This window comes from Pleurodeles waltl, chromosome 7 (assembly GCF_031143425.1).
Source record: "Pleurodeles waltl isolate 20211129_DDA chromosome 7, aPleWal1.hap1.20221129, whole genome shotgun sequence".
Taxonomy (NCBI): Eukaryota; Metazoa; Chordata; class Amphibia; order Caudata; family Salamandridae; genus Pleurodeles; species Pleurodeles waltl.
The window spans coordinates 1126546416-1126564364 of record NC_090446.1 but is presented as its reverse complement, the minus strand read 5'-3'; the positions used below and the strand labels follow the sequence as shown (position 1 = coordinate 1126564364).

General features: G+C 43.2%; 1 protein-coding gene across 1 annotated transcript in view; it reads left to right on the top strand.

Annotated features, from left to right (window-relative positions):
* Window positions 1-10569: 10569 nt before the first annotated feature.
* GGA3 (golgi associated, gamma adaptin ear containing, ARF binding protein 3) overlaps window positions 10570-17949 on the top strand; it is a 525496-nt gene continuing 518116 nt past the window's right edge. Inside the window, exon 1 of the mRNA XM_069200128.1 lies at window positions 10570-10642. Within this exon, the coding sequence (XP_069056229.1) occupies window positions 10603-10642 (40 nt within the window). The 5' untranslated portion in view covers window positions 10570-10602. The remainder of the gene's footprint in view (window positions 10643-17949) is intronic.

Below are 17949 nucleotides of genomic sequence, written 5' to 3'. Positions count from 1 at the left end.
ATTTGATGCCTGCTGAAAGCAATTGTGGAAGACTGATTTGACATTAAGAATGGGAAAAGCCTGGTGAAGGAATTAAATGATATAGGAGCAAAGGGGACTCCAAATCCTAGCAAGTGCCCAACCTTGCTTAGAGTAATATAGAAAACAATTCTGTCAAACTGATCAAGGAAACAAAGGAAAATACAGAACCAGGAAAAAATGCTTTCCCAGGAAGTCTTTCCCCAAATTAACTTGATCAATTGGTCCCATAGTAATATTTATGTGTGGAAGGAAAAACAGCCCTCCCACCAGAAACGTTACAAAGAGTTACAAATGACTTTAAGGGGAAACATGTATCAGAAGCACTTTCAGAGGACTTCAGTCCTTTTTGCATATTGTGTAGGAATAGTTTCTAGAGGGAGATTTCTAACCACATTTTTGTAAATATTGTATAAAACACTATGGCACTTTAATTATCACTTTAGTCACTGCACTGCGCCGTTACATTTTAGGAGCACCTATGTTTGAAAATGTATACGTTTTTTTATAATTGAAGAAATATTTGGTCTGGATGATAAAAATAAAAAGTAATTTGTATGGATTTAATGATGGTATGTTTGGTTATAAATAGCCTCTGAACAAAAAGTTAAGAGTGCCGTGAAAGTGTAGGCATATACTTCTCCCTGAGGACCAATTTTTTGATATTTGATTTAGAACTCGGCGGACGGGTTACTCTGTCACAATGGTGACGGATATCCCACCTGCCAAAATCTAAGTCCCATTATATCCTATGGGATTTAGATTTCGGCAGACGGGCTATCCACCACTGTTGTGACGGAGTAACCCATCTGCCAAAATCTAAATCAGGCCCTAATTCTTTAAAACTTCTGCTAAATTGTGTGTAGAGTCCTCTCACAGTGCCAAACTTACTAGCGAATTACCATTTTTCCCTCCACCTTTTTGAACTTCCCTCCCTATGGATCTGCAGGAATACAAAAACACCAGGAGTTATCTCAACATTTAAGTGGTTGCCAAATTTCATGCTTGTTCATCAAAAAGTGCCAGTGTTATAAGTAAATCAACAAATGCCTTTTCAACTGATACGATACACAAAAGTGTTAGCCTACCAGGCATCCTTTTCAACTACTAACATCTAAAAAACTACTGAACTAATTCAAACCAAACCAACAAAAGCCTGCCTTATGAGTGAAGTTCTACATTTACGCCAAGTTTGGTGTAAAATCTGTTTAGTGGCTTTGACTGTAGGAGAAAGTTAAATTTCCTGTTAGTTAAGGTTAGTGTGTGTGTGTGTGTGCATGTGTGCGCATGCAAACACACGCGCATGCAAGGAGACTGCTCTCCAATTCATAAGAATAAAGCAAAATGTCTTTAGAACAATGTAGATAAAGGGTCTAGAATTCATTTTCAAGGTTATCATGTTATAATTAGTCAAGCCCTTGTGATGACTTTCTTTCCTAATCCACGGTTCTCTCCATACTCTGACAGAATTATTTAACAGCTTTTCCAAGTTATGTTCCTAGAATAACCATAAACAATATAAATATGGTTTTGGCGTCATTGGTTATGATGTTACCAGAAACCCTAAATATGATATTGGACCATTTTAAATAGTTTTTTGTTAGGGATTATATAACATTATGTAAAATTACATTATACATTTGTTAAATATGTACTTTAACAAATTAAATAGTTGGGTTTTATATCACTACATTTTATGCAATAAAAACACACTATATATATATATATATATATATATACACTGAAAAAAACAAAGGTTACAGGTACGTTATAGTTAGGAAATAGAATTTTAAAAAAACATAGAAATTAACTTTTTTTTTAAATGGTTACAGGGAAGTTATAGTTAGGCTCACATTTTAAATGTACCAAACCATAGACATTCACCTGTTATAGTTATCTCAAATAACTATAACTCGTGCCCTACGGTAACTATAACTCGTGCCCCCGCCATGCAGTTATCTGATCAATAATTTTACTGCAGAAATTACAGTGACATAATCAATGATGTTATCATAGATGTCACAAGTGCTGTCGTTTGTGGGGTACTTAGCAGTGCATGGCCAAAGGCCATCCCTTATACCAACCAAACCCTGCACGTCCCCCAGTCTGATCTCATCCCCGGGGACCCCATCCCCCAGGGCCCAGCTTAAAGATATAATTTTTGGGGGGGGAGGAGGGCCACGCGCACCCCAGGCCGGTCTTAGCCCTGGGGATCCCATCCCTGAGGCTCAGCCTAAACATTTAATTTCTTGAGGGGGAGGGGAGCCAAGTGACCCCCCCCCCCCGGCTGATTTAAGCCCCAGGGACCCCATTCCCTGGAGCCCAGCCTAACCAGCATAATTTTAATGAGGCCCCACGCATTAAAATGTCAATGCCTGGCCCACCTCGGGGCTTCATAGAAAAAAACGTGGGAGCCCGTACTTGGTTTTTTTGGGGGGGTTTTCGGCGAATCCATGGATCCGCTGCGATGTCCGCCTAATTATTTTTTTTAAATGCCTTTTTGCTCTGAGGGGAGTCTCTCTGGGAACCCAGCACCAAAGCTAAGGGATCAGGGTGCCCCTACCCTGGCCCCTTTTCTTTTTTATTAAAACTTTTTTTTCAGGGACTTGGCTGAAGCCGAGCTCCAACATGGCTGCCAGCACTTCCTTGCTGAAGTGTTGACAGCCAATCAGATCTCTGCACGAGATTGAGAGGGGCTGCGAATCCTTCATGTCCCTATATACACAAATTTGGATTTTCTTAATTATCTCAAAAACTACTGAACTGATTTACACCAAATAACAAGAAGGGCTCTTTCTGGACCATGAGCTACCTTTCTGCCAAATTTGGTGTAATTCCGTCCAGTGGTTTGGGCGCTATTGCTGTTCAAAATCCCTATGGGAACTGACATTTGAAACGCTCCTTTTTTGATCCCCCCTTTTCCCCGACCTCAGCTGACGTGACTGTGAAATTGTTTTGGAAAACAATGTGAAGATTCGTCAAGCGGCGCCAAAGACATAGACAAGTGAAAAACTGCTTTTTCTATAGAAACAGGCCCTAACTATAACTACCTAGTGACAAGCGTCACTAGGTAATTAATATATATATATATATATATATATATATATATATATATATATATATATATATAATGATGCATAAATTATTGAAAAAAGAGAGAACTCTGAGTAGTTCCCAAGTTTAGGTGGAGAGCAGCTCCATTAAGAAGCATCCTGCAACACCAGCGACACTCTAGATTTGCTCACTTCAAACTTCAGTTTTTTTCCCTAGCAAAGTTTTTAAGCATAGGATTAGGACAGTGCCAAGGGAATTACCCAGAGTTCTCTCTTCTTCTCAAGATTGGCATATGCTGGTCCCAAAGAGAGTAACACTGGTGGCCTGAGGTACTAGGACAACCACCGGTTCCAAACCCGTCATGAAGAACTTGGGAATCTATGTTGATAATAAACTGGCGTTTGAACCACAAATTAAGCTGGTGACATCTTGCTGTTTGGTTTGCTCAGAAGCCTGAAAAAATCATTTGGAGTTTTTCCTCTTCGATTTAGAGGTCGATGGTTATGGCTATCATCTTGATCCTAGATTATTGCAACATTCTGTTTCTTGATACTATCACGATTGCTGGGAATAGATTGAAAATCATCAAAAATTCTGCTGCTTGGCTGCTATTCCATCTGCCTAGATCTCATTCGGTCTTCAGTCAGCTTCGGACTTTACGTTAAGTTCCTGCAGGGATGCGCATTTAGTTTAAGGCCCTGTATGTCTCTCGTAGCACTCTTTATAATTCTGGCCTGCCCCTTATCAGTTCTCAACTACAGCCATATCATTCCACTAGAAGTCTGAAAGCATCTGAGATTAGCCTGGCTAAAATACCGCAAATTAAGTTAGTGGGGCAGAAAGGCAGCTCGTTCAGCTGTCCGTGGCCTAGTCTGTGGAATAAACTTTCGATAAGCCTGCGTAGCCATATTAACTATTTCACTTTCAGGAAACAGCTTAAGACATGGCTGTTTTTAGACGGAAACCTCTGTGACTCCTTTCTTGCTGTCTGTGTAGGCGCGTTTGGAATTTAGAATTACAAAAGAATTTACCTCTTTTTTGCTTTCCTCGCCGCTGAATGCATACAGTTCGTTTACGAGTATTTACATTTTGCTGTGTGTTGTAAAAAAACGAAATCCTACATCCGTTCCATTCACACTCCCTGTGCTGCAGCACGATTGTCACATGACTCACTTTAAAAACGAATCTCGCTTTGCAGTCAGAGGAAGATAAGTAAACACCAATCAGCATGTTAAAGGAATAAGCAGCAATATGTCAGAAAGCATACTCTGACATTTGACCACTGTCTTTGAGGCATCCGCAAATATGAAAAGATAACCAGAGAATTTAAGGACAGTTTAGGAAACACTGCCCTGGACGCTACCTTCTAACTCGGACATCACCTAGCCAGTGTCGTATGATGTTGCTAAACTATACTAATAGCTGTTTACTGTGCTCACCCCCTAGGTAACTGAAGTAAACTATAAACTTTACAGACATGTACCCCTGTAAACTTTATTATTGGTCTGTCTGCAAACACATCAATAATTCACTTTACAGGTGTAAATATGCCCTTAAACCAGATGAAAAACACAAACTCACACCCGTTTTTGTGTATTGGTACAAAGCTTACACTTTTTTCATATCTTGAGTACTCATGTTCCCTCTTACCTTCTTCCTTAGTGAAAGTATCTGTGGAGCCCTGCCAAATACCATGCATCTGAAGTTAGTGTGACGCATTTTAGTGCTGGTGTCCGCATCACCACACTAAAATGCTACTGTCACACATTAATAGCACATTTTTAGCATATAAGTCATTTTCTGGATGCCAGGGGTGCCATTTGCGACCCCTGCCACTGCCTTTGCGACCCTTGGCCTCTAAGGTGGCAAAATCAATGCCAGGAGGACAGGGGAAGCCTATCCTTATAGAGGTCGGTTGTGACTCCACTCTCTTTGTTTTCTGTCAATTTTTACGATCATGGTAGTGAATAATATATTGTTCACTATTAGTGTAATAAAAATGGGGTACTGGGATATGCCCTTCTATGGCAGCTGAGGTATGTAAAAATGCTTTAAAATGTATGTTGTGTGCTTGTTTTCGGGTGAGAGTGTGTGTGTAAGTGTGAATTTGTGTGTATGTGTAAGTATGTGTGTGTGTGTGAGTAAAAGTGGAGGTCAAAGGGCGTGTGATGTCACTTCCACTACCCCTAGCATTTTGGTGAAGTGACGTTCATAATTTTTAGCTCCTATGAGCTGCAAGGTGCAGCAGCGGAGTGTGCTGTCAGTAGGCAAAGGGGAGCCTGGCCCAGGAGAGATGGGTTGCTATGGCGCGCTCCACTCAGGTCAGGTTAAGTTATTTACTTAAATTAAAATGTTACAAAGCAACATTAAAAATAGTACCAACCTTCTGGCCCAGCCCGTTCTCTTGTCCTCATTGTATTGTTCATTAACATAATTGCGCTGTTCCGGGTCCAAATGTTCTGATTCAGCATTAAAGTTGTTTCTGTTTTCAGGTCTGACAATGAGCAGGTTTCTTCCTGGCCTGGGAGCCTTTAGGTGATGGTCCAAACCCAGATGACTGCCCCCCAGTCAGCCACACACTATTCTGTATCAGTGTGAAACCTGCTGATGTATATAGTCTGAAGTGCCTTGACTAGACAGGTCACCCAGGGACAGCTTTTGATTGCGACATACCCTTGGAGCACCCACAGCCTTTGCACTGGTAAGGATCTAGTTTCTGCCATCTGTCACTGTCTTTAGTCATCAGGAGTGACAGGAAGTCAGCGCACTTTTCAAACCCACAGTCATAAACTCTTAACTTGCACACTGGGATTGGTGGATCAGTCTATGAGGAAAACATCTGTTGATTCCTCACTCACAAGTGAGGCCGTGCTTTGATTCTATCTCTGCTGGGTAAGCGATATGTCGGTTTCCGGACCAGCAGCCTTGGGTCCATGCGGTGATGTTGAAGATTTTGACACTCAGGGACGATGCATGGAAAATCCGGACGCACGGCAGTGATGAATACGTGCTGACCTGGCAATGTGTTGATTTTACCAGCGATGAGTCCATTTTTCAGCCGCGGTGCAGGCGCTGCATCGATTTTCCTGCTGCTCGGCACGTGGATTTTCACTCTGGTTCTGTCAGCTTCTCCTTCCAGGGGCCCAGGGACTGGATGGGGCACTACTGGGCAAGTCAGGGGGTCTCAGCAAGAGAGCTCAGGTGCTGGCAGATGAAGTCTTTGATGTCCCTGAGACTTCTTAACAGGAGGCAAGCTGAGTCTAAGCCCTTGGAGAACCTTCACAAGCAGGTCACACAGCAAAGCCCAGTCTTTGTCCTCTTTAAGGCAGAAGCAGCAACTGCAAGCCAACCCAACAAAGCACACACAGCAAAAGGGCAGTACTCCTCCTCAAGCTCTTCTCCTTTGGCAGAGGTTCCTCTTGATCCAGAAGTGTTCTAAATGTCTGGGGTTTTTGGTCCACTACTTATACTCATTTCTGCCTTTGAAGTAGTTAAACTTCAAAGGTAAGTCTTTGTTGTTCACAAGATCCTGCCTTGCCCAGGACTGTCCCCAGACACACACCAGGGAGTTGGAGACTGCATTGTGTGAAGACAGACATGGCCCTTTCAGGTGCGGGTGTCAGTTTCTCCCTCCCCACTCTAGCCCAGGAGACTCATCAGGATATGCAGGACACTCCTCAGCTCCCTTGTGTCACTGTCTACAGCAGTGATCTTCAAACTATTTAATGCCGCCCCTGTGAAAAAATAATAATAATTGGGGCCCCCTTTGACATTTTTCACAATTATTTTATTAAACTGGCAATGTTTAAATAGCTCTAGACGTATTTAAACATTGCAATTAGGTTCTGTTACTGATTTAAAATTGCAATCAAATACTTGATTGGCAAACATAATATTCTGATCATGTAGGCTTTAATAACGTGTAAAAGTATCCTCAGTGTCATTATTAGAAGTGGGGGTAAGGGGTTTGAAAAATATTTGAAATCCCTTCCCTTTTGGCACCTTCTCCCAGCCAGAATAAAAATGACAAAAGATGTTATTCTTGGCCCAATATAGAGTGGTTTACTGCCGCTCACTAAAACAAAACACTTTTATCAGTATAATGCTTCCTTTGGCCAGAGCCTGGCACCCCCGCTGGGATCACTTGATGACCCCCGAGGCCACCCCCCAATTTGAAGATCCCTGGTCTAGAGGGAATTCACAAAACGCCCAACTGTCAGTCTTACCCAGATGTGGGTCCCACAGGCAGACAGAGGCACAGAATGGTTAAGCAAGAAAATGCCCACCTTCTAAAAGTGGCATTTTCAAACAGACAATCTAAAAACCAACGCTACCAAAAGATGTATTTTTAAATTGTGAGTTCAGAGAACCCAAACTCCACATCTCTATCTGTTCCCAATAGGAAACTGCACTTAAAAGACATTTAAAGGCAGTCCCCATGTTAACCTATGGGAGAGATAGGCCTTGCAATAGTGAAAACCGAATCACACACCAGTACATGTCCTACCTCTTAAATACACTGCACCTTGCCCATGGGGCTACCTAGGGCCTACTTTAGGGGTGACTTACATGTAGCAAAAGGGAAGGTTTGGGCCTAGCAAGTGGGTACACTTGCCAGGTCGATTTGTCAGTGCAAAACTGCACACACAGACATTGCAGTGGTAGGTCTGAGACGTGTTTACAGGGCTACTCATGTGGGAGGCACAATCAGTGCTGCAGGCCCACTAGTACCATTTGATTTACAGGCCCAGGGTCCCTCTAGTGCACTTTACTAGAGACTTACTAGTAAATTGAATATGCCAATCAGGGATAACCAATCATAATCACAATTTACACAGTGAGCACTTGCACTTTAGCACTGGTCAGCAGTGATAAGGTGCCCCGAGTACCAAAACCAGCAAAAACGAAGTCCAGCACACAGTCAAAAATACAGGAAACCACACCAAAGATGCCTGGTCTAACAATTAACATAACTGTTTGCATGACCAAAATTAAAAAGTGGAAGCTATGTTTGTGCCCACCACCTATGGGCATACAATATTGTCACACTAACCGCCATATCTAGACCCACTGCTTGTGGCATTTTAAATGTGGAAATAACTGTTTCAATACTAACTACAGATTAGTATTTGTGCTCTTAGAGTGCATTATAGCTAATGTAATTCTTCTCTTCTCCACAAATAATCTTAATACATTCCAACCATTTTTTCGTGCTAACCATATCACTTTCCTGAAATTCCGGCCTCCTCCCATAGCAGCTACTACTAACCTTCACAATACATTTAAAAAATGTTTTCTTTAGTACTGTGACCGCTGAATTTTTACTAATAAATATTCATGTATTCTGAATGTTGAATCTGCATAGAAAATAAATGAATATAGAAAATAATGCACGACTTCGAAAATGTGCCTACTTGAGTGGCCGTCAGTAATCATGAAGTGTCCTTATTAATTACTTATTAAACTTAAATGATGTGCTCATGTTTAGATTATATTAATGAATACTTATTATGTATTTGCTTTATTAATCGTAGGCCTTAAGTTAGTGAGGTCTTGGGCCTCGTTTCGTTACAATGTAAAGTTCTGTGTGTGTGTAAACAATGTTCCCAGGAGCTAACAATGGCTGCACTGACTGAAGCACAGAGAGTTACAAAATTGTTACCTGACGAGTCCGGCGATGGGAACAGGAGAAGAGGAGCTAATCATCAACATGTGAAAGACAGTTTAACTATATCTTAGATTTGAAGTTCTACTTTCTTTGGACTAAATATAAACGTATGATTCTTTGACCAATGGCAACGTTGGAAGAGTTTTAAATGATTTTAACTTAGCCCGACTGCACAGACTGAGGAGCGCTAATTTTTCTAAACCCTTTGCTGAGACGCCATTTCGATCATTCTCACTTCCGTGCTCATTCTTATTTGATCCTTTACTTAGAGAATTCTATCTTTAACTTTATTGCTTAGACTTTTTATGCTGAATGTTGATCCTTAGACTATGCTTTGCAAATGGTTCGGATAGTTAGAGTCCCCTGTTCTGAACCATTCTCTTTCATGGTCCGATGCTGATCGAACAGATGTCCAATAGACTAAGACAGTCACAGCTTGACGATCCATACTGAGGAGAGGTATTAATCAAATGTTAATGTTTGATGTAATTTGTCTTTTGTTTCTAGATACCAACAGCTAATTTTGATAGAGCCATTGCTAGATGTTTTTCCAAATTTGTGTTGACTAAAATTGTTTTGCATGAAGCCCAAACAGGATATTCTAATCAGAAGGTTAGCTAGGGACCCACAGAAAATGTTTGCTAATTATTAACAATAGTTTATGTTGTTTCTTTGCTGAATCTAAATGTATGTTATTTCTATTTCATGGTTGTTCTTGCTATTGATTTGTACTGTAATTTTAGAGTGCGTAACAATACATACATTAGTTAAATTGAGATTCTTTAGAAGATTTTGTCAACCACTCTTGTTTCTGTATGTATATCATCTGATTCTAAGACTAAGTTTTGTGATATTAGCATTGTTAATATAGGGAAATAAACATTCTAACTTTTACAAGAAGGTGTGGTTATTCACAACTCCAATGATTATTGATACTATTGATTGATATTGTTATTGATTTGTATTGAGATTGAGTCTTATGGTGGGATTTACTCTAAGCACAGTCAAAAGGTCCATCGAACCTCTAACGCATCCCCTTATAAATTAAAGATAAGAAACCTAACAAGGTCAGACGGGCCCACAGAACCCCCAACATTTTCTCTCCTTTGGTCACCTCTACTTCTTTCTATTCCAAAAGGTGTTACAGACTCGACCCTCCTTCATTGCATACTCTATTATCTTTTCCCTGTTCCACCATGATTAATTCCTAGTTTACGTAATTTTGGGGGAAGTTGTTTCTCCACCTACTGACTTCCCTTTCAAACCATACAGCATGAATGTATGCTACCTTTACAATGATCTACACATTTGTCTCAATTTAGAATCCTCCGATATCCTTTTAAGCTCTCTATGCTCAACTCACTATCACATTCTTACCACTTATACATTACTCAGTGACAGAATAGCCTGAATTTCCCTGTTTCTTTCCAAACATGTAACTTCTCTTATTTGACGCGCGTTCTGTTGTCTTTCTTGCTTAAAATACTCCAGTTATTTCAATCTGTGCTGAGGGATGTTTAGTAGATCACTTAGATTGGGTTTGGGAGTACGGAAATATACTACGTTATTTTAGTCTTAGGTTTTTTTTTCAAAAACTTCATTTCATTCTAGAGATTTTTAACAGACACTATTTTATTTAGGATGCAGAGGGGGTCCTTTCTTTCATCAAAGGTCTGGGATCTTTACTGTCAGTTTTTGGAGTTTTATTAAGAGGTGCTATCTATTTATTGTTGAAAGTGAGTTGAATATGAGTTTTATCGTAACCTCTCCGTTCCCGCCCTTCCTGTTCATTTCTAGCTACCGCTGCTGTTGGTTGTTCGTTACTTCTCGCGAGACGTTGTTCGAGACTACGACCGGTAAAGATGGCGGAGGCGGAAGGGGAGAGTCTGGAGTCCTGGCTGAGTGAGTGAATCGGAATGGAGGGATAAATGTCACCCAGAGTCTAGAGTGCGGGAGACTCTTAGGGCATCCCTCCATGTTTTAGACCGGTGGGACAGTCTTAGTCGATCAGTTATGTGCGGATCGCCCCGGCGTCTTCTCTGTGTCACTGGGAGCTGCTGCTAAAGGGGAAGTTCTGTGATGCGCGGGGCTGAAAGGAACAAGCACCGTGAATTCTGCTGTTTTGTGCAAAGTGAGGAACTGGGGCTCTTCAGTCCTGCGTCTTGAATAAGACACTGTCATGTAGTTCTTCGCGTAATTATACGGCTAAGGACCATGGCCAGCGACTGCTTTTACTATGAGGTTGGGGTGTCGAGGAGAAGGATGTGCATTCTTCCTTGTTTGTGTAAAGGTTGCCTCCGAATATTCTTGAGTTAGGTTGGTGGGGAGTTCTTAGTGGTATGGAGTAAGGTGTAAGTGGGGTCTTTGAGTGGGAGAGGGTGTCAGTTGACTTGTCCGTAGTATCCCATGTGTCAGTGGGGTTGTTGTTTAGGGTGTCAGTAGTTTCCTGGTGGAAGCAAGATGTCAGAGGTCTCTTGTACGCGTGGGTCTGAGCGTCGTTCTGCTCTTGTCTGGTTATTGCAGTGTGTCAGAAGATTGTTGCCTGAGTGGTAGGGCTGGCAAGTTTCTCTTCGCCTGTCTGACATCTGTTTTTTGCAGTGGGCTTATATATGACATTCCTTTAGCTTATAAGTGGGGTTTTGATAGTTTGTCCCAAGTTGAGAAATGCATGTAATTTTTTTGCCCTCTCCTTTTAATGTATGTTGTAGCAGTTTTGCTCTCTTCAAAGCCCATGGGCACCACATTCTTTTGTGTAAAGTGTCATCAGTGTACTTGGAGTTCTTGATCTCTTAGTTACTAATGTTACATCTACATCTTACAAGATAATTACTGTATTTCCTTTGTGAAATATTATGTTCACTCTAATTAATTTTGTTAGGCCGCCTATGTACATTGTCTAATACCCTCATGTAGTTGCGAATTCGTTTACCTGGGTGCACACAGAATGATACTGCCCTGCATAATAAGAATTTCTTGTTGAAGGTTGAAAATCAGTATTACCATAAATCCACCTGACCCACAATAAACAAGCTTTTGATAACTAATAAAGACCATACCAATGAATGAATACTTTATTGTACAGATAATAAAACCCCATACAATTAACAAAAAACATACCAGATCTTTGCTAATCTCCAAAACTAGGAGTCCACATGTTAGGTTTTAGAAATAGATGTTTTGTGTTATGCCTATATGTTGAAGCTGATCTCTGTCTCAAACACTTCTTTATTATTTACAGTTGTAAAATGTCCATGGGGGCAGTTTGTGAAATCTAAACAGGCTTCAATAGGACAACAATCACATTTCTGTTCTTCATAATATCAATGTTTTACTTGCATGCTGTCAAACCTCCTTTTTGTTGGCCATCGAGCAAGCAGGTGTTACTGGGCCACAGCCCTGATTGCTCTCATAGCAGGTAGTGTTGATGTTGGCTTATCGTAGGAATATTAAAAATATAAGCTGACTGATGCGTGAAGACTGCACCAGATTATCATCATTCTTCTGCAGTTGCATTCAGCTACTCACAGCTACAGACAAAGGGTCAAGGCCATACCTAGAATCTCTTTATTAAACATAATCCACTGACTTGCCTCTCTTTCCTATTTTCTCCCCAAATGGTAGTGCTGAGGAAGATGTAATTATTAGATACTTGCTAACACTTCACAATTAAATATAAAAGGCAGCAATGCTGCCATCTTCCTACACAACATTATGTAAGCCCATACCCTATACCTCAGGAATGCAAGCAGTGTAATCCCACTGTCTCAGTAGGCTGTACCTTAACCTTCATCTTGTGCTTTGTTTACCCAGGGTACCAAAAGGGATCCCACTGGTCTTTGCATCCATTCACTGACACACAAGAGTCCTCCTACCAGTTGCAAAATATGCGTACAGGAATGGTAGTGCAGGACCTTGGTGTTGCTTTGAAGCAGAACTTTGGCAGGCCTGTAGGAACCACACATGAAGAAAAAAAGGTCTGATTAGCACTATCAAAACAAGTGTTCGCAAAGTGAATAGGTCTGGCGCTGGCAGGCTGTGATAGCATTTAAAACATAATGCTACCACAAGTGACCGATGGTCCATAGGATAATATGGGCTGCTCCATATCCGATTTCCAGTGTGTTTGGTATCAAACACCTTGCTTTTTAACCCTGAGCACGATTCTCGTGTCCAGGATTAGCTAGCATGTACCCTGGTGGTGTCCTTAGAGGATGCTGTTGAAGATACCAGCTTTCTCGTGCCTTGGTGGACTCTCCTGAGGCATTTGTCACCATGACAAGAGCCGGCCCTCCTGCTGGTCATGCTAACACTTTCCCCCAGGACGGAGACAAAGGACCAGGGCAGGAAGAAGGTCACACCTCCTCCCTCTCAGGATGGCCAGTGTTTACAGTAATCAAGGCAGTGAGCCTCAAAGGCTTTTACTGCCCTTGATATGTAATCTTTTTCCCCCACTCAAGGACAAAGCCCTCCCCGCTTTATCCATGCGGGAAAATTAGGTACTAAAGAGGCGTACACCTCCAAAAGGCTAGCCACACCTTTAGAGTGGGCTAGGAGGCCCTTACAGCAGAGGAAAGAGTCTGCTATGTTGGCAAACCTTAGAAATAGTGGGTTCTGGGTAGAAAAGTGACATACTCCTACAGGAAGTCGTAACTTCAGGAGCATACATAGCCGCAGGGACCAGTAGCCCATTGGCCACCGTCCCTCACACTCTTAACGCCCCCTAAACCAGAATTTAAGGGGCTCCCTGGCACCTGAATCTCAGTTCTGACTTTGAATCTGAGAAGAGGCACAAAAAAGACGCGCTCACTAACAACAGGACTCCGCTGCTGTGGGATCGACGTGTGTCTGTAGTGAAAACCTGTTGCTCTCAGCAAGTAGGACTCCAGTGGATGCCAGAAACTAAAGCAGTCTTACCTGACTGGTGGAACCAGTCACCTGCAGTCTGCAGAAGAATCTTTGTGCTGCCTCACAAGAAGTGCAACCCATCGGGCCCCTCTTGAGTGAGTCTAAAGACAGTTGGTGACTTGCCCCCCTGGGTGTGGTAGTGAGGCTCTCACCAAGTTGCGAGCCGTTGCCCCCTTCCGGGCGACCTCAAGCCAACAAAGTAACCAAGGAGTACTTTTGCCACTGCCAAGGCAAAAGCACTTGCTTGTCTATCGCCAGCCAGGTAACTTATGGCTTCTCGGACATCACCGACTCCAGAGCATAGTGACTGACGTCAGTAACGACCCTGCTCCTGCATCCTGAAGGAGGCAACTTTGAGATGAGCAGCAAAGCATCTTGGCACGACCAGTCCTGTGATTGACAGCTGCAAGGCCACCTGTGCACCTGAAGCCGGTGGACGTGGTGGCGAAGTTTCAGCTGTGGAATCCAGCTCCTGGGACCCCAAAGGCCTCTGCTATCTGAGGATAGAGTGTGAGTCCACATTGAAGTGTGCTTTTGTTAAGTACTGCAATTTTGACAGTGCCCACAGATTCTGTAAGCACCAAGGACAGTTAGAGCACCTCTGCACCTGGACTCCCTGGGCAAGATAATTGGAAACTGACTGTTGAGGCTTGGTCTAGGACCCGCAAGACCCATGGGTGTGGAATTTGTTTAGCCAGACTCCCAGGACATATTGTTTTGGTAAAGGACAAGTTTTCATATTTATTTTGTCCTTGGGACAAGTAGGTCCAACCCCCTGCAGCACAAACCCTTTGGATGCCAGTTTACAGGGAAGAGGAACTGTCTACAGTCGTGGTAATATTTGTGTTTCTATGTTAATGCTGTTTGGACTTGTATTTATGAGACATTGATGGAAAGCCTTTATTTTTAGGGTGAGCGCTTAAATGTTATAATCTCAGACCGCACTACTGACAGTGGTTCAAGTAAAAAAAAAAGTGTACACACACGTTTGAAAAGTTTAACAATATGAGGCTACTTATAAGGCTCTCTAATTAGATGCAGATGTTTGCAGAAGCTTGTAAGCCAGACTGATGATTCTTTGCTTTCAAAGTAAAATGTTCAGAAACACAATGCAACTAGAAAAAAAAGTTCTGTTAAATTACTGTGAAATTGTAGGTACCATTTCTTTGAAGCATCATTTAATAACGTGATGATGCATGCTAGTTTCAGCAAAAATATTCATAATAGAAAATCAGTGTAACAAGTTTCAACAACATTATGGGACACATGACAATAAACAAGTACTGGCAAAGCCAACCAATCCGAAATTGGTGGTCAGTCTTCTGGTTTTGTCAATGTGTGTCTTGTTTTGACATGGCTTTTGTAACACTTTATTGTGGTGGGAGCTGCCAGACCCTCACCGTTGTAACAAACACTGGCAAAAAGAAAAAAAAAAGTTTTTGGTCTCAAAAAGCATACATTGCCACCAGTGGCTTAACAAAGACCCGCAGCCCCCTCCAGTGGGCTCCCTCATCACAGCACCTGCCCTGAGTGAGTCTATAGGGTTGGGCACCTCCATGTTCTTTTCAGGGGGGCCCACTCCAGTTTCGTTACACCACTGATTGCCACAGTAGTTCCTGGCACTGAAAAAAATTAATTTGTGTGCCAATATGCTCCTTGTAGAAGAGCAGAATGCGATCACTCACAGTAAAGCCAGGCAATATAGAGAGAAATAGAAGTTTAATAAAAACATAATGGTGGTCATTCTGACCATGGCGGTAATTACCGCCATGGCGGAGGTCGGCGGTAGCACCGCCAACAGGCTGGCGGTGCACCGCTGGGCATTCTGACCGCGGCGGTTCAGCCGCGGCCAGAAACGGAAAGTCGGCGGTGTACCGCCGACTTTCCGCTGCCCGTCTGAATCCTCCATGGCGGCGGAGCGCGCTCCGCCGCCATGGGGATTCTGAAAACCCCCTACCGCCATCCTGTTCATGGCGGCTCTCCCGCCATGAACAGGATGGCGGTAGGGGGTGCAGCGGGGCCCCTGGGGGCCCCTGCCGTGCCCATGCCAACAGCATGGGCACGGCAGAGGCCCCCGTAAGAGGGCCCCAAAAAGTATTTCAGTGTCTGCCCAGCAGACACTGAAATACGCGACGGGTGCAACTGCACCCGTCGCACCTTCCCACTCCGCCGGCTCAATTCTGAGCCGGCATCCTTGTGGGAAGGTTGATTTGCCCTGGGCTGGCGGGCGGTCTTTTGGCGGCCGCCCGCCAGCCCAGGGCAAATGTCAGAATCACCGCCGCGGTCTTTCGACCGCGGTGCGGTGTTCTGACGGCGGTACCTTGGCGGACGGCCTCCGCCGTCCGCCAAGGTCAGAATGACCCCCAATGTCTTTGATGCCAGCCCTAATTAGGGACCCAATTCTTAAAGAAAGTCACAAAAGTGCACCCGTGGTATATGTCTTTGAATTAGTCGCTTTTATGAATTCACAAGAACTTACAGAAGTAGACCAGGAAATTGTACTACTAGCAAAATATTTGCGAACTGTACTTTAGCACGAGCAAATATGCATGTGCAGATCTGCTCATGTCAAAATCTATTGAGTATTTACAAGTTCACTTTCCCTCCAACCACTTTTTTCCCCAACCCTGGAAGAACTTCTACTTCTGCCACTGTCTGGAGTACATTTTCAACCTTTCTCATTAAGGGAAAAGATGAGAGAAAAGATGGTGAAAATCCTTAAACCATGCAAGTTAGTAGGTTGGCAGACTCAAGGGCATTCCTGTCCTGAAACTATGGCTTACTGCTTCCTCCAGCCCCAATATGTAGATCTGTGGAAACATGGCAAAATAAGGAAATTGCTATAATAAGAATTGAAATTGCAAGTATTTAAGCCCTACTATAGTAGTAGCTTTGGCATAGTCATAGAGGATATTATCGGAGCTCTTGCATAATGAGATTGCTGCCATAATGTGTTGCCACACTACCTGGCACCAAAGGGACAAGTAGTTTTTTTTCAGGATAAATAGATTTAAGAAGCAATCTGTCCCATGGACAATTAGATATTTTATTACATTTCACACCCCTGTTCAATACAGGGATGTTCCTCAGAAGGGGGTTGGAGTCAGCCCCTTTGAACTTCTGTTTGGTCACCCTTTAAGGGGTCCTCTTAGGCTAGTGAAAGAAGGATGGGAGAAGCCTCGCAAACAACCCAAACAGGATATAGTGGGCTATGTGCTTGGCCTTCACTCACGCATGGCTGAGTAGGTGAAAAAGGCAAACAAGAATTTGCAGGCCAGCCAGGAGCTTGCCAATCACTGGTATGACCAAAAGGCAGCCTTTGTTAAATATCAAACTGGTTAGATGGTGTGGGTATTGGAGCCTATGGCTCCCAGGGCCCTCTAGGCCAAGTGGACCCGGCCCTTCCCCATTGTGGAAAGGAATGGGAAAGTCACCTGTTTGGTTGACCTAGGCACCCCCAGGAATCCTCACAGAGTGATTTGTGTAAATCACTTAAAGCATACCATGACAAGCCTGACATCACCATGCTCATGGTCACAGACAGAGCAGGAGGAAGAGAGTGAACCTCTCCCTGATCTTTTGTCAACCAGTCCCAAAGATGGTACAGTGGAGGGTGTTGAACCTTCTGACACGCTCACTGCACAACAGCAGGCTGACTACAGACAGGTTCTCAGTCAGTTTGCAGAGCTCTATTATGTGACCCCTGGTCAGACAACTTGGTGTACCCATGATGTGGACACTTGTGGCAGCCGCCCTGTCAAGAATAAACTCTATAGACTGTCTGATCAAGTCAAAGAATACATGACGACTGAAGTCAAGAAAATGTTAGAGCTAGGGGTGATTGAACTCTGACAGTCCCTGGGCTAGCCCAGTAGCCCTAGTCCTCAAACCTCACTTAAAAGGTGGGAAACCTGAGCTGATATTTTGTGTGGATCCCAGAGGGTTGAATGCAGACACTAAGACAGATGCTCACCCCATACCATGAGCAGATGAGCTTATTGATCAGCTTGGGGCAGTCAGGTTTCTCAGTACTTTGGATTTGACATTGGGGTACTGGCAATTTGGTCTGACCCAGGGAGCCAAGGAAGGATCTGCATTCCCCACAACAGAGGGCCACTTTCAGTTTACGGTGATGCCCTTTGGATTAAAGATTGCACCCGCCACTCTTCAAAGGTTGGTGAATCAAGTTCTGTCAAGGTTAGAAGGCTTTAGTGCAGCATATCTGGATGATATAGTTGTTTTAGCTCCACCTTGGAGGACCACCTGGTCCACCTGAGAGAACTCTTGCAGGCCCTGCAACAGGC